Raw genomic sequence first — 19,271 nt, 5'->3', positions numbered from 1 at the left:
GTAATTGCATTGCATTGTGTTTTAGTGTGGACAGTTTTCAGAAGTGTTCTCACTTCTAACTTCAACTAAGTGATCACACTTTAGTCTTGTCTTCTTTTGTCATGAATCACAAAAGAAACAAAACCAAATGCCAAAGCTTTTGTGAAATCACAATTAGAAGAGAACAAAATAGTCAGAGGCATCCAGTGGTTCGTGACAAATTGAAACACGGGGTTTTTAGTGAAGAGACTGGCGATACTATTTTAGTCGGAAAACATGATTCAGTCACTATTCTATGGAATAATTCAATCACTTTGCCGCCCATTTCCATAGTAAGGTTACAGTGCTAGGACAAATGAATGGCCATTGACCATGAGACTTTCCACTTAACTGTCTCAAGGAATTGAGCATGCGAACGCAGCACTGAAGCTCTGACCGTTCTTGAGAGAGGAACATGACATTTGAAAGATTGGTTATTTAAATTCATCTCAAAATTGCAATGTGTGTGTGTGGCTTTTTTTTTTTTTTTTTTTTTTTTTGTAGATTTCAGCATATAAACATGATAGCAATGAGCTGTCTTAAAAGTCATGATTTCCAAAGGCAGCTCAAACTCCCTAAGAGCTAAATGATAAAGTACTTGAACTAGATATGGATGGAAATACTAGAAGAACCACACCAATAATATTTCACAAAACCAAAGAGTTTCCAAAATATTTTAATCACAACGAAACCAGAATAGTAGGATGTTCTCCCAAAGAAAGAGAACATTTAAATATAAATGTGTGCTCTGATTATGATTTTTATTTATCAGTTGATTTTTACAAATGCCTTCTCTTAAAAGGGAGAGTAAAAGTGTAAACGTGTCCTTGCTAACCTCCATGACATTTGACCCTGAGCCATTGTCCCACAGAGTTGACCATTACAACAACCTAGACACTCCTGTCCAGAATTCTTTTTTCGTTTTGTTTTCTTTCTCTAAGATATGCAATGTCTCTTACTTTTATTTTTTTCTTATTAATTTTTACCAATATAAATCTAATGAGTTGTCAGTAGAATTTCCTAAGTTTTCTCTTCTCTCTTGTAGGGATTGATGCAGAATTGCAACCAAATGCATGCCTCCTACCTCTTTCAGCAAGATAAACATTATGACCTGTCCTATGACACTGGAGATAAGGCCTTACAGTGTGGACGCCACGTTGATGTTTTCAAACTATGGCTGATGTGGAGGGCAAAGGTGAGTGTGTATGGACCAGCTAAATGACAACTAATCTGGTCACCGCTATTATGAAATATCAAAAAAGTAATTTCCAAATTGAAATTCCTTACCCAAGATTTCCTTTCTCTTTTTTTTTTTTTGAGAGGAGTCTCTCACTCTGTCACCCAGGCTGGAGTGCAGTGGTGCGATCTCGGTTCACTGTGAGCTCCACCTCCCGAGTTCACATCATTCTCCTGCCTCAGCCTCCCTAGTAGCTAGGACTACAGGCGCCTGCCACCATGCCTGGCTAATATTTTTTTCGTATTTTTTAGTAGAGATGGGGTTTCACCGTGTTAGCCAGGATGGTCTTGATCTCCTGACGTCATGATCCGCCTGCCTCGGCCTCCCAGAGTGCTGGGATTACAAGCGTGAGCCACCGCGCCCGACCTTGCTTTCTTTAAACTTAACATCTATATACCTTCATTCAACATGAGGAAAAATATAATCAAAACCATTGTTTGTTTCTTTTCTAGCCAAATTGATTCAAATGCTCACTCATCTAGAAAACAAATCCATTTTGCTTTATATAGCAGAACACCTTGAATTTTAACAGGTGTTTATTGTTATTGTTGTTGGTTTTTGTCTGCTAACGTGGTTTTTACCCAGTGATTGATCACCTGGGTAGGTGAATGCGATCTGAAAGCATAGGTTTGGAGAACAAAAAAGAAAAAGTAAAAAGCCCACCATGATAGCTTATTTTTTGACATTTCAAGGGATAACCTCTAGTTACAAAGCTTTTTTCCCCCTCATCTCCCGAAATACCTACTCACCTCCTTTTATGTAGGTTCTGTGTGTCCCTCTGAATTTAACTGTAGTGATCCCTCCTTTTTTCAGCAAGGAAAACTCACTAACTAACAGTGTGCAGGACTTGCTTGGACCTAATTGTAGCCTTCCAGGAGCCTACGTTTATGTTTAAATGTAAGCAGGCTGGATAGGTCAAAGATTTTATTTTTAATTTTGACCAGATTCTTAACTTAAAGGTCACAAATTAGTGCCTGCCCAGCCAGCTTCATTTATCTCCTGCAGGAGATAAATAGACAGAGCTAGCTGTATATACTGTAGAAGCTCAAATGCAAAAAGAGGATTCGAGGAAACCTGACATAAGAAAGTGAGAAAGGGAGCAATTAAAGATGTCAACCTTAATAACAGAGTCTCTCTAAAGGAAAAGATGTTGATTTGGAAATAAAGCATTACAATGGGAATACATACGCCATAGTAAACTGTATGCAAATTCAAAGGAGGTAAAGGAAGACAAAACTTTGTAAAGGAAGAAATGTGGAAGAGTACGTAATTGTTTTGAGATAAATATCCTTGGCTACAAAGATCAATAACAAGGGTGATGCAGTCCGAGGCTGGATAGGCAATTGCTAGGCCGATGTCTTTGCAGAAGTATTTTTGTGTGTGTAAGGTTGTGGTGACCTTTGAGCAAGGTTGTAATTTTTGCAGTCTTCTGTGACAGTTTTTGTTTTCCGGTATACAAGGCATGAGAACCCTCTCTTCATGGTTTCCTCTGGCTCTGTCTATCAGGGTTTTCTTAACATTCGTGACTCCATTTTTATTCTAATGGTGTTCACAAGGGAAAGCTGGGATACCATGAGGTCCTTTATGTTTGGTGGAGAGGATCTACATTTGGCTCTCCGGTGTGTAAATAGCCTACTTAAAGAAGTAACATGCTCAGTCCCATAAGAAAATGCCAATAACTTGGTCAGCAGGAGTGAAGTGTACCAGGGTAAGACCAGTGAATGGGATCTTCTGCAAGTCTGTGTAAAAAGGTAGGAACCTTGTCCACGGCAATGAATTCCTTGTGCTTTTGTTTATAATTTTTTTAAAGTAACCTAAATTACTTTAAGCAGCTTAGATGATGGGGTTCTTAACAAGAAAAAGAGGGAGTTTTTGAGTGAAGCAATGCAATCCACAAGTATTTTATGGAATCTCCTTTAAGTCCATTCTGGCAAAAAGGTGCAGTTTAAACAGAAAGATGGTCTTGCTTAATGAAGAAGTAACTCTTGGGTGGTTTCCAGGGATGGCTGGACTGTACGTCCTTCAGGGAAGCCTGCTTAATGGTGTTTACTCCAGCAGAACGTTTTTTACATGTTGCTAAATATCAGGCAGCTACAAGAAGCTAAATATCAGGAGCTTTACATGAAGTGAAGCTCCACAGTGTTGCCCGGTAATGGTGGAGTGATGGGCCCCCTTCCTCTTTTGAAACTTGACAGCCCAACAACGACAGGTACCTGGTCCCCGCCACCCAATGGGAGACTCATTCTGCTAGCAATGACACTTTCATTTGGAAGAAAAACCCAAAGCAATCAAGAATGTAAAGTATTGATGTACCTCCAAGCTGCTTTAAAATGAGCAGGTCTTTCATTTCATTGATTGGTGGGGATTACAAAATGATTAATGTAAATATCAGGTAGCAAGCTGAGAAAACCTTGATTTCTGAATATTGTGCCATGTTCCCTCTTACTTCAAGGATCATTCTTTGTGTCTTTTTTCCCCTGTGGTGTTTTTATTAAGATAATGATCATCAGCAATATTTACACAAAAATGTTTCTGTCACGGTTCATCAGATTCTGCTGCTCCCTTTCCATCTGAAGCCTCCTCTCCAGCAGGGGCAGCTCAGGTTCTTAGAAAAATAACATGGAGGGTATCAAGTGTGAATCGAACAGCAGGACCAGATGAAGCCGGAAATAAAGGGAAGGGCCCCATGAAGTCACTGGGGAAGGGGATAAAAAGAGGAAATCACAGCCACTGCATTACTTACTCTTTTACTTCTTTGTGGAAATACCTCAAATATCTAGACATCTAAGTGGCAAAAACTTACACTTTGTTTTCAATCTAAACCTTTGTGTTTTTTTTTTTGAAAAATGAAATGATAATCATTATTAAAGTAATAAGCTTAGTTCTACAATCTAGATAAAAGGTGAGGATAATTGTACTCTCACATCAAAGCTCTCCCTCTAGCCATGCCGGCCAAGGAAGAAGTCATCCTTTTCCCGCAACAAGAGCCATGAAAGAGTTGGCTATGATGTTGAATCTTGCCTCCCCACAGGAATGAGGAAACAATCTGGATAAGAGTAAGGAGGAGGAGGAGGAAGAACATAGCATTAATTCAGTAAGCCCTCTGTGATCAGACCTGCCTGGAGAATTCGGTGTTTTCCACATTTTCTCCTAAGAAAAACCCCATGAAAAATAGCCTAAGTATAAATTATTATTATTTGAACTAATCTGCTAATGACTAATGGAGCTAAATGCACTGATGACAGCCATCATATTAAGTCCAAATTAACTTGATTAGAACAAATTTATGCAAAAAATAAGACCCCTGATTTAGGATGCTAAGAGGCATACTAGCTGGTTAAGATATGGATGTTTATCATCAGCAGAGGCCCAGTGCCTACTCTCGACTCTCTTCTTACGGAGTCAGCCTTTCATTTTGTCTTCATTTTATTAAATAATCCTAGGACCTAATGATTACTTCCCAATGTTGACAGATTCCTACAGTGGCTAAAACTCAGTAGCCGACAAAAGTAAGTAAATAAACTTAAAATTACATCTCCCCAACACTTTTTTTTTTTTTTTTTTTTTTTTTGAGATGGAGTCTCGCTCTGTTGCCCAGGCTGGAATGCAGTGGTGCAATCTCAGCTCACTGCCGCCTCCATCTCCCGGGTTCAAGCAATTCTCCTACTTTCCCTTTTTAGGCCTGCAGGAATGGCTTCATTTATAACAACCAAGGTTTCATAGCAAATCTCTGTGTTTGTATATAGTCATACAAATCAGCAGTTTTCCTTGGGTTTTTTATGATTAGCTTTGCTAATTAAAAATGTGGAAAAAGAGGGACTGGCAAATGGCTGGAGGAAAAAAAACACCAGGAAAAAACTTATTAAAGGGAAATGGACATCTGGCATCCTTTGCCAAAAATGACAGAATGTTTACTTTCTGTCTAAAATGAAATTTATTTTAACAAGTAGATATTCAGCATCTATTATCGTGTCTAATACTGAACGGAATAAAGAGGCTCTCATTTTCCAGACAGGATAAGACAAATGCACAGAAATCCATCATAAAAGACAGATTAGGACTGATCACAAAAGAAATCCAGATACATCTGGGGAATTTAAAGGATGGAGAGCTCATTCCTAGTTTAAGAATCGAGATGAATTGCAAAGAGATGGCCTTTGAGATGGGACTTGAACAGGATAGGTAGAAAAAGTAGGATTTCACCCAGCAGTGCTGTGAGAAGGCCATTCCAAGGAGTGGTTGAGCAGGAGTTCAGTGCGTATTATGAGAGTAAGGGAGAGTCTAATTGACTGAAGGGCAACTTGGGAGCTACGTTCCAGGTGAGAAGTAACAGAGCCTGAACTAGGGTGGGAGCAGCAAAAATTGAGATAACAGCAAGGGATTCAGTAGTTATTTCAAAAGCACTGTCTCTGGGGCCTGAGAATGTTTATAAAAGTGTTTCAGGAAGCAGAGAATGATCATGACCCACTCCCCAAGACCACATGGAGGCAGCAGCTGAATACTTGGATGGTGAGATTGCTGAAGAAGATCACATAAACATTGTTCATCTTCCTAAAATTCTGGTTTGGGAGTCTGAGGTGGGGCTTAAGAATCTACATTTTTAACACAAATAATTCGGTTCTGATATAGATCATTCCTCAGAACATACTTTGTAAAAGGCTTCAAAGTTATTCACTTATTCATTCAACAAATATATATTGAGCACCTAATATGCGCTCAGCACTGCTCAGAATGTGGAGGATTTAACAGTGAACAAAAGAAACATAAACCTGTGCCCTCATGGAGTATGTGTTGCAGCCAGGTCAATCTCAACTAGTTCTACACGTGTGAGTCAGGAGGAGCTAAATAAAACCGTCTTTCTCCAGAAACTCCCCCAGCGGAATCTTGACACTGGGGTCCAGCCTTTCACTTAGGAGTGCCTGTCCGAGCCTTCAGCATCCTGCACAGGGGTTCAGGCTAAGGGGACGTGATCCCTGATAAAGTTTGACATGTGCTTCTGTCATTCTCACAGTAAGAGCTGCGTGGCATGTGATTTAATGGATGAAAGTATTTAATGAATGAAAGAATTTTGAAGAATCTCTCAAAAGCCTCTAAAACCTTGAAAATAAAATGTGGATCTTAATCCCATAAATATTCAATATGAACGGGAGGCACCCAGGGCACACTAGAGTTTTCCGTGTCACTCCCCATGTATGTCTTTAGCCCCCAACTAATGGGGCAATCACACGACCCCCATCATCCCCATAGCAAGGTCCCAGACCAGGGGAACCAGAGGTCTCACACTCTGGTCTTTAGTAATCCCATTGCTGTTGCAGGGCAAACTCTTCTTCATGGGAAATCAGAGAGGCATCATCATTCCCATCTGATCAGAGAGATTAGCCAATGCCATTCAGCAGGACAGGGTCAGAGTCAGACTGGTCATGCCATATCCAAGATCAGATATGCAAAAGTTTAAACCCAACTCCAGACGGTCCAAAGGATCCAGGTTGGAGAATAGCAATCAGCTTCCCTCCCTTCTACTTACAGTCCATCCCAAGTGAACCCAAACTGTCAAGTCATTCCAAACCAATTATAATCTCCTTAGCACTGACAGACGCACAGAGCTCCTGGTATGGGTGCTGGCCAAGCATCAGGCGTGAGCCCAAGCCCTTCCTGGGGAGGCATCAGGAACCCATCAACCTCCTTGAGCCGATCAGCCGGGGCAGCAGTCTCCAAATAAGTGAATTTCTGAACCCATTTGATTTCTCCAGGGCAGCTTGTTCTTAAACCTGCTTCATACATCACAAGTCTCTGGGCTCTGTTGGGCGCCCTTAGCTGAGATGATGTGATCTTCTATGAAACAGGCAAGTGGGCCCATCTCATCTCCATTACAATTGCTTTCTCTAGGTTCCCTGCTGGAGAAGTTACTGGTAGGCAGGTTCAAAGTGCTTCTGAGATGAGCATTGGCTTTTTCTCTAAGATTTCTCCATCAGCACCCAGTAAACACCCAAGGAAATAAGAGGAAAGCTATTTTGAAAAGTAACTCTCTTGTGTGTCCCGATGTCAGTTAAAACAGCTCCAGTCCAAGACTGTTGTGTTGGTTTTCCTAAGTCTGGATCCAGGGCTTCCAGAGCCAGAAACTAAAAGAACTCAGTGATAATGTTCACTCATCACAGACACATGAGTCATTTATCTGCCCCCAAAGGAGAACTCTACAGAGCTTGACCGGCTAACAAAGCATCTGGGTACTCCCTAAAATTCCTGCATCCATTCGTTCAAAGAATTCAATGAGTACCTACCCAATTTGTTCCGTATCAGGTACACTGGCAGACAAAGATGGGCTCTGGGAATGGAAAATGTACACATTGGAGGGGGACTAAGCAGGCATTCTGGAGGGTCTCCAGTGATGCTTTTTCTCTGCAGGAAGAGAGTAGTCCAGCCCTCCTGTTATTAATGACTTCCATGATTACTCCTGTGAATAGCAGAGGCACATTTTCCCCTTGAGTAGTCAAACTAATTGCCTGGGGAATGGAGGCTCTGGAAGAAAAGGAGTCCCGTGTAGAAAGCAGTAATGAAGGGGAACAAAAGCACCTGACGGGGAGAGCATTAAAGAGAAAACAGCACTGAAAAAGCCTGTGGAAACAGCCCTGTGTCGGGAAAGTGCCAGACGAGGCTGAGATGGAGGCGGCAGGATGACCATCAGTCTCCAGGGAAATCACTTCCTCCGCACTCTTAGCCTGCCTAATGAGCTGTGTCCTTCTCTTACCTAGGGGACTACCGGGTTTGAAGCACATGTTGATAAATGTTTGGAGTTGGCAGAGTATTTATACAACATCATAAAAAACCGAGAAGGATATGAGATGGTGTTTGATGGGAAGGTATGTATTTGGATTTCTACAATCCCAGAAAGTTTAGTCAATTCCAACCCTCATCACTGATATGATGTAAATGATGTGCTGTCCAGGTAAGTGGGACTGTCACAGAGGGGAGCAGTGGATGACGGGGTAGCTATTCTGAGCTGGAATAAAGACCAAACTCACCAAATAGTCCATAGAACTTTGTCGAAATCATGCCCTCCAATGGCAATTCCTGATTGAAAAGTGGGAATTGTGTTTTGAACCTGCTGAATACATCGATTTGAAATGTTCGTAGAATTTTCAAAATTGCCAGCCTGGGCCAAATATGAATGTTCCTTTCCCCTTTGTAGCCTCAGCACACAAATGTCTGCTTCTGGTACATTCCTCCGAGCTTGCGTACTCTGGAAGACAATGAAGAGAGAATGAGTCGCCTCTCAAAGGTCAGTGCTCCAAGCTCCTCTGATACATGCGTGTATTGAGCCTTTCATGTGCACGTCTTCTTTATGACGTATGCCTGTGGCCTTAGGAGAGAGCCCACCTGGGTGCATGGGCCCATTCCCATCTGTGGACTCCCACAGAGCCAGGACATATAGAACCTGATGTATGCAGACTTTTTTTTTCTATTTTTCTTTTTCTTTTTTTTTTTTAAGATGGAGTCTCTCTCTGTCTCCCAGGTTGCAATGCAGTGGCGTGATCTCAGCTCACTGCATCCTCCAGCTCCTGGGTTCAAGCAATTCTCTTGCCTCAGCCTCCTGAGTAGCTGGGAATACAGGCACCCGCCACCACGCCCAGCTAATTTTTGTCTTTTTAGTAGAGACGGGGTTTCAATATGTTGGCCAGGCTAGTCTCGAACTCCTGACCTCAGGTGATCTGCCCGCCTTGGCCTCCCAAAGTGCTGAGATTACCGGCGTGAGCCACTGTGCCCAACCTATGCAGACTTTTAACAACTCTATTTGCTTGTTTTCTGAGAGTGAGTTTATGATGTCCTAAAAGAAGTAATCAGGCAATAAGCTTTGCTGGCATTCACAAAGCAGCGAGGACATTGCTGAAGTTCATTGCTGTTCCAAGTGAAACTGGTGCTCAGTTACAAGCACAAAAGAGACTTCGGGTACCAGAAATGGTTAGCAAACAATGCTGCTGCTGACCCTCTTGAGCTGCCAAGATCAAGGCTACCCTGGAGGTGTCCTTAGAGCTGTGATGACCCCCAGAAGGTAGGAGGGCAAAGAGCAATAATAACAGCCACGGTTTTCAGTGTGTATTGTGTCCCAGCTCAATATCAGGTGTCAGGTCACTTAAAGCCTCAGAGCAACCTGACATGGGAAGGACTGTCCACCCATCTTGCTGATGGAGAAACTGACACACAGGGAGAAAATGTAACTCCCAAAATCTCACAGAAAGTCTGAGGGCTTGAGCTTTAAATTGTACTGTGGTCAGTAAGACACCCTTTATCTTTCATCCTCTCCTGCTCCTAGCACTTATACACGGATGAAATATGACTTGCAATGCACATCGAAGCGAATATGCAGGACCTGTCACCATGCGAAACTAGGGATGGTTGTGTAGACTTAGATCTCAGAGTTGATTTGGTTGGTTTGGGGGTTCTTTTCATTTATCATAAAAGAGGGAACCTCCTCCAGTCACTGCCAAAAGCCCTGCAGGCTGTCCCCTCACTGCTCAGGAGTTTGGGCTGCCTCATTGACCTTTGGGAACACTTTAGTTCCTTCTATGTAAAATGAAGAAGAGGATTTTGTGTATATATGAAACCTTCACTGAAGCTTTTACATGTTAACATCTGCCCTTAAGCAACCCAGGATCAAACTCTCATCAGGAGAAAACTTCCACTTGGCTGAGGTCTTTAAACCAAGCCTCCTAATTAGAGTAGTGATTCGCAATCCTGGTCATACATTAGAATCATCCAGAAACTTTATAAAAGACACTAGTGACCAGGTCTCACCCTGAAAATGTAATCAGATTGTGCTTGGATGGGCCTGAGAATGACTGAAAGTTATCCAGATGATTCCAATGTGCAGTTCAGCTAGAGAACCCCTGATCTAGAGGAAAAAATGGAAGAAAGCTTCTAGAACCAGGATCCATGGCGCATGTGTCTGAGGTGGAAGGGGGTGTGGTTGTGTTTGATGATTTAGTGAAGTTGGTTCATTCCGGGAAATCAAGCTCACAAGGTGGGAGGGAATGAGTAGAGGCCGCATTGGATAAGATGATTGGTGCAGGCAATAACAACGAGAATGGGGGTGCAGGTGTCTGCTGTCATTTAAGAGGAAAAAATTCATATTTTTCCTGGAATTTTTATGGTATACCTTCATAATGTAAAATTTCTTAACAATGACTTATTTAACCAGTTAGTTAGAAATTAGATGCCTCCATTCTTTTTGCCTTTCACTTCCTTATTGAACTGACTGACCAGAAAGAGAATCCACAGACTAGTTTGGCTGATTTCATTTGTTGAATCAGCCTAGTATCACTGGGCTGAGGGATGGAACAAGATGGGAGCACAGAATAAAAACATTTTTTTCATCATTTTCTGAATAAAAATCAACTCGGAGACTCTCCTGTTTATATATCACTCTTTAAATGCCCCCTAGGTTTCAGCACCTCGTATGAGCTGTAATGAGGAATGGGGATGGAGATTGTTTCCTGGAGATGGCAATTGGAATATTAGTAAACTGTTTTTATACTGTTGACAATTCAAATACGAAAATCTCCGGGGATTGCAAAATGAATTCTCCTGACTTTTCTCCATTTTTATCATTGTAATCAAGATAATTCAGCAATTCAGATTTGGAAACGAAAATAGAACCACATGAATACCAAGTTTAACTTTTGTTCATCTATGCCAATGATTTTTTTCAGACTTTCTGGAAAGTTCTTTATTAAGTGTGACGCCCTTAAAGTATAATGTCCAGGAACCAGTAAAATATTCATACACATGCGCATGCGCACACACACACACACACACACAGTTCCACAGGGAAAAGAACTGAGGTGAAATAATCTGTTGTCCAGTATGGTAGTAATAGCCACATGTGGCTATTCATATTTAAATTTAAATCAATTAAAATTAAATTCAAATTCAACTAAAAATATGGTTCTTCAATCGCACTAGCCACATTTCAGTTGCTCAACTTGTGACCAATGGCTGTTTTATGGGATAGCACAGATATAGAACATGATGGAGATCACTGCAGAGTTCTCTTGGTCCATGCCGATATAGACCCAAAATGGGGGAAATGTGGAGTTTCCTGTGCAGTTTATGGGAACCAAAAGAACAAAGTTAAATTCTGGACAAGACAAGGCAGAGAATTACTCTTTGTACCATCTTGCCTGATTCATAGCTGTAGTGCACAGTAGGAACTCAAAAATCATTTGTTAGGCTAAAATTGTATCTTAGTCTGGTTGGGCTGCAAAAACAGACTAATATAGACTGGGTAGCTTATAAACACAGAAATTTATTTTGCACTGTTCTAGAGGCTGGGAAGTCCAAGATCAAGGTCCCTGTAGATTCCGTGTTGGGTGGAACCCCTACTTCCTGGTTCATCAATGGCCTTTTCCTCCCTGTATCCTCACATGGTAGTTCTCTGGGGCCTCTAAGACTGTGCCTTCCTGACCTAATCACCTACCAGAGGCCCCACCTCCTAATATCATCACATTGTGGGGTTAGGATTTCAACGTATAAATTTTGGGAGGACAGAAAAATTCCGTCTATAGCGAATACCTTAGGCATATTCCAGAATAAGGAAGGGAAACAACATTTAGGAAACCTAACAGTGGCTCGTAAGCCTTTTTCCAGAGTGCACTAGTTTGGGGACAAATATCTGGATAACAGAAGTTATTAATAAAGCAAGTACAGTCATACCTTCATGGGGGTGGTAAACACGAGAATCCAGTCAGTGTGCTTCCTGCCCTGTCAGGACTATGATCTTGCAGATGGCGCTGTGTCGCTGAGGCAGTGTAGACGATGAATGCTTGGAGCATTATGGGGATGTGACACCGCACACATGCTTTAGACACAGGGAGGGACGCAAGTAGGCTGTGCCAATGTTTACCAAACAAGAATCAAAAGGGCTGGTCTATTGATAACTTCTTGTGTTTCTGGTTCTTCATCTTCTTATTTTAATTTTTGTTATTGTTGATCACTATCTGGTTCTGTCAGCTTTTATAGTCCTACACTGATTGGTGGACTTTTAAAAGGTTAGCAGTGGATTTAATACTAAATTTGTAAGGAAGCAGCCTGGCCTTATATTTAACACAGACTCTTTGAAAGTCTGTGTTATTACGTGCAATAGAGGATTTAATTGGTGAAATTTTAGTATTTTAGAATTTTTTTGTTTTGTTTTTAAGACAGGGTCTCACTCTGTTGCCCAGGCTGGAGTACAGTGGTGCCATCTGGGCTCACTGCAAACTCCATCTCTCAGGTTCAAGAGATTCTCCCACCTCAGTAGCTGGGATCACAGGCGCACACCACCACACCCAGCTAATTTTCATATTTTTTGGTCAGGACGGGGTTGGGACAGGGTTTTACCATGTTGGCCAGGCTGGTCTCAAAAGCCTGACCTCAAGTGATCCACTCACCTTAGCCTCCCAAAGTGCTGGGATTACAGGCATGAGTCACCAAGCCTAGCCAATAGTTTAGAATTTCTCATTTAATTATTCTGCTTTTACATTTTTCAAAAATTTCTTGCAGTCTTCCAAAATGTAAAAACAAAAAAGTTTTCTAAGACATCGTGAAAAATACATTTCTGTGATATCTTTTAAGTTTATTTCATGATGCTTTACTATGCACCCTCTTTGAAAGAGACAAATGTGGATTCCAATTATGGAAGAGTCCCCTAGTTACTGCTTTCTAAAGGACTAAAAAAGCTAACGGCATAAGAGAGAAGACAACACCCTAAAATTCTTAAGGCAGCCCCAAAGAGCTCTTGTTGACTACACCTTTAGTGAATTCTTCAACGTGCAACCACTCTTTCTCAACTCGCGTTCTTCGTTTAGGAAAACTAAGAATACAACCAAAAAATACAAAAGCCTAGAAATAAGTGAAATCTCTATGTATTTCATCCAAAAGACCACCGGGATGGCTAAATAGTAGAAAGGAGAGCTTTATTGGTGATACCAGTTTGCAAACCAGGAAGAGACAGCCTGCAGCATGTGCGGAAGGTGCCCTCTCTTCCAAGAGGGGAAGGGCAGGTTGGGTTTTATGCCTCACAGGGCCTGTATCACACAGTAGAGTCAGACATATTCAGTAGGTTTTGGGGAAAAGGTATCCATATTTATGGGGGGAGCTGAGCACATGCAGAATAAGTAAACATATATGTAGCATACATCCCATGTTCACTTCAGGGCAGGGTTTTAGTGTTAAAATGAGGTAGAATTTGACTCTTTATGTCAAAAGGTGAACTGTAGGACGTAAACACAGCTTGTGCACCACGTCTATAAGCTGCTCAAGCTGGCTTAAGGTCTGCCGTTGCTTACCACGAAAGAATGTGTGTAAGGTCAGTCTTCTGTGCAGTCAGAGTTATGGTGGTCTGGGTAGTAAATCAGGGTGAGGAGGGGGTCTCATAGCACCTATTGTTAGGGAATTTCAATCATTAGGAATTTAGTAATTTGCCCCCCAGCCAGGCCCTGAACCCTGGACCCATCTTAGTTGATACAGGAATGTCTATTTTGGCCTCACAGATCACATATATTCATCAGAATAGTCCGAATCTTATTTTCCTTCTTCACTTGCAATGAGTGAATATACCACGAAGTAGAAGTTCATGTTCCAGCTAATTTTAGTTCATCCACATTTTCTGGAAGCAACCAAAAGTCATATGTGTTTAGACAGCTGTGATTTCTGCCAATTCAGCTTGCTTCAGGAACTGAGGGGATTCAATCTTACTTTATGCCAAAATCTGTTTGCTTGTGGCTGTTAGCATTAATCTTTTAACCTTTGATTCGCATTCATCTGAAAAGCTAGAGATGATTGTCCTTAATAATTAGTGCCATTCTTCTGTACCGTTGCTTGGATTGCCCATGAAAACTAAATGAGACTTTAATTCACTTAGTAAAGCTCTGTCATTATTTTATCACTTCTAAAGAGCAAGCATGATTTATTACACAAATGAAACTAAGGAATAGTTATGTGACTTGTCCTTAGATTCCTGCAGCCAAGTGGATTTGGAATTCCTTTTCTAATTTGAGATTTATCTTCGCAGGAACCATATTGAGTTGACATGCCTCACAACACAAAGGATAAATTTCATGCCCCTTTGGCTGGAATATTCTAGTAGATCTATTTTCAGAAGTTAATCCCAGACTTGAGATATTTAAATTCTTCTTATTTATTCCCTGGGATGTGCCCAGTGCTCTGCATACATTCTTAATGCTTTAGGTGAAAGAAGGATCAGTCCAAGAGAAACATTCCTCCCCATGGAACAAGGGGTGGGAAGGGATATAAGAACTCAACCTAGAGTCAGAAGATCTCAATGCTGGAATCATCATCCACATTCGTTTTTAGATAAGGAAATTAGGTTCGGAATGAGAAGTGAAGGTGAAGTCTATCTGTTGACTTTGTCTTTGGTAACTAACAAATGATTGGACCCAATGGGAACGTTGCTGATTTTATGCATTGGATACTTTGAAGACGAAAACTTCATTACAAACCAATGATTAATTAAGAGTTGATATTTATAAGTCAGATGTTCATAACAGCATTCCAGTTGAATTGAACTGTCCATTTAAGATAAATCCAGCTATGATAGAAGGCATGGTCTCCATTTTGAGCTGAGTTTCTGACCACATGAAACTCAAATAAGTCTAAAAGTTTCTCTGATGTCTATCTACCATTTGCAGCAATGAAGATCAGATATTATATATTTACAAACTCCAGTGATAAATATATGTGGATAGATTGTATGTACGGTTAGACATGATTTAAGTTTTTGCCTCTTCCTAGATAGCTGTTTCTATTATGCTACTCTTTATAGCAATAAGAATTTAGGACTCCCCCAACACGTACCAAGCACTGTGCTGGTAAACAACAACAACAAACAGAGTAGAAGACGCTGTGTTTGCCCTCCAGGACCTGACAGTTGAGGTAGAGAAAGAAAATGTATTTGCTCAGAAGTAAGAGGATAGTAGGAAATTAGCATATAGTCAGAATCTATGGGGAAGGATCATGGATCATATGTTTACAGCTTAAAGGAAGAGAGCTACTGATGGACACTAGAAGTCAGGAAAGGCTTCATAGCAGTTCTAGGACTGTGGTGGAATCTTGAAGTGTGTGTAGGATATGAACCAGAAGAGAAAAGGGATGGATTCTAAGCACAGAGAACAAGTATGACATAGTAACACTGATGACAAGTGTAAAGGGACACAAATACATATAGTAAATTCAAGGGATATTTAATAAAGGAGTCTTGTCAGAGTTGAAGATTCATTTTGGTGAACGGTGGAAGATGAGGCCTCAGAAATGGATGATGAAAGGTCTCTGAACTGAACTAGAGTTTAAACTTAATTTCATACACAATAGAGAACTATCTGAGGCTATAATCAACAATCTGACATAAATAGAGTATAATCTTGTCTGTGGTATGCTATCCTGTCTGTGATATGCAACATATGTTAAGTCCTTGTGGGTTCAGCTTTTTGTCCCAGCTAATTCATTATCATTATTAAGGATTATCTTTCAATATATCTTACAAAGTGAGGCACTGCAAAAAGAGAACGAAAAGAAACTAGAAAGCTCTAGGGTTTCAAGAAAGTTGCCAAAAGTCTGCTTATTTTCATATATCACCTGATACTGAAACTTACATTTTGGTAACAATCCTCTGAACTGTTTTATTTCCAATGTTTTTAAATTTACTGTGGTGGGAAAACACCCCCAAAAGTCTTGCTAACCCATTTAGCCTGTGGCCAATACTAGATTCATCTCGTCCTCCCAAAACACTAACTGGAAAGTCAAGGACAAGGTGACAGGCACCTGATAGTCTATCACTTATTCCTCTTATCACCTGCAGGATCTTGAATGTGTTAAACTGTTCTAGTTCTCTGATCCCAAGAAAACTTGGAGGTAACTCTTTCAAGAGAAAACAAGTAAGGTTCTGACTGTTGAGCTAAAAACTAAAGACACTGCTTGCTGTTGGGTTCTTTGACTCAGGGGAGAGTCCCAGGAGAAAGTCACCATGCTGATATGGTCTGTCCCACAGGTGGCTCCAGTGATTAAGGCCAGAATGATGGAGTATGGAACAACAATGGTCAGCTACCAACCCTTGGGAGACAAGGTCAATTTCTTCCGCATGGTCATCTCAAACCCTGCAGCAACTCACCAAGACATTGACTTCCTGATTGAAGAAATAGAACGTCTTGGACAAGATTTATAATAACCTTGCTCACCAAGCTGTTCCACTTCTCTAGGTAGACAATTAAGTTGTCACAAACTGTGTGAATGTATTTGTAGTTTGTTCCAAAGTAAATCTATTTCTATATTGTGGTGTCAAAGTAGAGTAGAGTTTAAAAATTAAACAAAAAAAGACATTGCTCCTTTTAAAAGTCCTTTCTTAAGTTTAGAATACCTCTCTAAGAATTAGTGACAAAAGGCTATGTTCTAATCAATCAGGAAAAGCTTAAAATTGTTATAAATACTTCCCTTAATTTTAATATAGTGTGCAAAGCAAACTTTATTTTCACTTCAGACTAGTAGGACTGAATAGTGCCAAATTGCCCCTGAATCATAAAAGGTTCTTTGGGGTGCAGTGAAAAGGATAAAGTAAATATAAAATGTATGTTGACAATAAAAACTCTTGCCTTTTTCATAGTATTAGAAAAAAATTTCTAATTTACCTATAGCAACATTTCAAATGTATTTAAATACATATAATTTTACAAAAGGAAAATATATATATTAAAAAAGATATCCTATTTTGTAACATATAGATTTTTATTTTATATGGGTTGTACAAACTGCAGGGGCAGATATAAAAACTAAGCCAGATTTTTTTTCCTTTCTCTTAATGGAGGCACAGTAAAACACTTAGCGAAGTTATTTTGAAACACTGACCCACAAAATTCTTAAAAGGTATTATTCCTTCTTTCTATACATGTTATGGCTTATCACATCTCTAAAGTTAGTATTTCAAGACAAACACAAAAGAATACTGCAAGTTCTTTAAAATAATTGATCCCATTGGCAATAAGATTCTCTTCCCCTTGAAGTTTTCCACCCTTTTTACTCTTAGCGGACTCACTCTGCAAGTGTGACAAGCCAAGCTTCATCTCAGATTAAATTAGGGTAATTGTCTCTATTCTGCTTTCCAATTCGGCCTGTTTTGAACAGAAGGTTGATGCTCGTTCTTGAGGCATCTTCCAAATAGTATTCTTTTATTAGGTCATTTGAATTAATTAGAGAAAATAAAAATAAAACCTAATCAGCCTGAGCAAAGAGGAATGAAGCACACTCCCAGAATGTGGTGAGCCCAGAAAATTAAAGTTGGCCTTGGGAGAAGAGATCTCTGTGGGACAATAATGACATCATCCTGGCGCCATATTGCCACTGTCCAGGAAAGAGAAATTTACCTTCAGGACAGCTGCGCATTTCCATCCCCTCCCCGGTCCTCCCCACAAAGTCTCTCCCACCAGACTGCCTACCACTGGGACCCAAAATAAATAATTTATATTCCATGGGTGATTGTTTCTCATCCATGAAATGAGCAGCCTCTCACCCTAGATTTTGAGGCATTATCTTAAGATTTTCCTTTATCCATCTCCCATCAAGATCCAGAGTGACCAGAATATGCAGAAATAACAAGATCCTTAGAATTCAAAATAGTATTTTTAAAACATCCTTCCTTCCCTGTGAACCTGATAGAAAAACCTGAGCTAACAAAGGCTTCCATAGATATTTATGGGGTCACACGTCGTCAGATTCCAAGTGCTGATAGGAGAACAATAGATTCATATGCAGACTGCAAATGCAAATTTAGGAACATTCTCCATTTCTGAATGGACCAGGCAGTTCAATACTCAGACTACAGGTATACAAGGGAAGAGAGAAGACCCTGCCCTTCAACAGGTAGAAATGCCCTACAATATAACATATAGAAATGCCCTATAATATAACCATAGGATCTAGCCATCTGAAATTTTCATAAGCTTCCCCCTACATTATTTCTCCTAGGTTATATGCAAAAACAGTGATAACTTGATATGAACACAGCTTTAGGCCTTTTCTGTCTAGAAAGCAAATGGGTTCACTATGACAATTAGAAGTAAACTCTTCTGTGCCACAGAATTTCATGAAGGAATAACCTTCCATTCTAGGCTTTGTCTAATGGCCAAACATCCCTTTCCTTTCTCAAAACTGCCTGGCCTGCTGAGAATAAGCACATAGCTGCCCGACTGTCTGGAGCCTCAGGCCCAAAGGTTCCACTTCAGAGACAGAGATGCTAATTGATCCAACCTGCTGTCCTTCTTGGAGAAGACAGTGTGGCCCAATGCCCTAGTGAACCAACCCTGCTCTACTCCAGGATGCTTTATCTTTTGGGTTACAGATCCTAGATTGTGAACTGCTGCTGCTGCTTTTTAGGTTAATGAGATAGTAAAATTTTAAAGGACAATTTGTGCCTATGTATGAAATTCCAGCAAAACAATTCCAGCAAAAACAATAGCTCTTCTTCCCCACTCCCCTACCCCTTCCCAGTACTCCTTCAAATTGGCCGAGAGTCTTGCTCAGGCCTGTGCAGGGAAATCCTTGCCAACTGTAGCCCAAAGAAGAAAGCAAATAAAAGCCTAGTAGGTCCCAGTAGTTTAATAAATCATCTTGAAAGGAGATGTGTAATCAGGTCAGAAGAGAGGGAAGGAGGAAGGGAGGGAGGGAGGGAGAAAGGACAGAAGGAAGGAAGGAAAGAGGGAGGAAGGAAGGAAAGAGGAAGGAAGGAAGGAAAGAGGAAGGAAGGAAGGAAGGAAGGAAAGGGGAAGGAAGGAAGGAAAGAGGAAGGAAGGAAAGAGGAAGGAAGGAAGGAAAGAGGAAGGAAGGAAAGAGGAAGGAAGGAAGGAAATGGAGGAAGGAAGGGATGGAGGGAGGGAGGGAGGGAGGGAGGGAGGGAAGAGGGGAGATTATTTTGAATATTAGCCCAAGTTCCCAGTGCCATGGTCTTTATGTGGGCCCATTCTTTACAAGTCTTAGAAAA

The 19,271-nt window shown here is 40.7% G+C and overlaps 1 protein-coding gene across 2 annotated transcripts in view; it reads left to right on the top strand.

Moving 5' to 3' along the window:
• Positions 1-18,992, top strand: part of GAD2 (glutamate decarboxylase 2) — an 88,139-nt gene extending 69,147 nt beyond the window's left edge. For both annotated transcript variants that reach the window (XM_031652459.1, XM_009214120.4), the window contains 4 exons: positions 1,064-1,213; positions 8,005-8,112; positions 8,442-8,531; positions 16,293-18,992. In XM_031652459.1, the coding sequence (XP_031508319.1) occupies positions 1,064-1,213; positions 8,005-8,112; positions 8,442-8,531; positions 16,293-16,466 (522 nt within the window). In that variant the 3' untranslated portion in view covers positions 16,467-18,992. The remainder of the gene's footprint in view (positions 1-1,063; positions 1,214-8,004; positions 8,113-8,441; positions 8,532-16,292) is intronic.
• Positions 18,993-19,271: the final 279 nt, after the last annotated feature.

Source organism: Papio anubis, chromosome 11 (genome assembly GCF_008728515.1).
Source record: "Papio anubis isolate 15944 chromosome 11, Panubis1.0, whole genome shotgun sequence".
NCBI lineage: Eukaryota > Metazoa > Chordata > Mammalia > Primates > Cercopithecidae > Papio > Papio anubis.
This window is presented reverse-complemented; position numbering and strand designations above follow the sequence as displayed.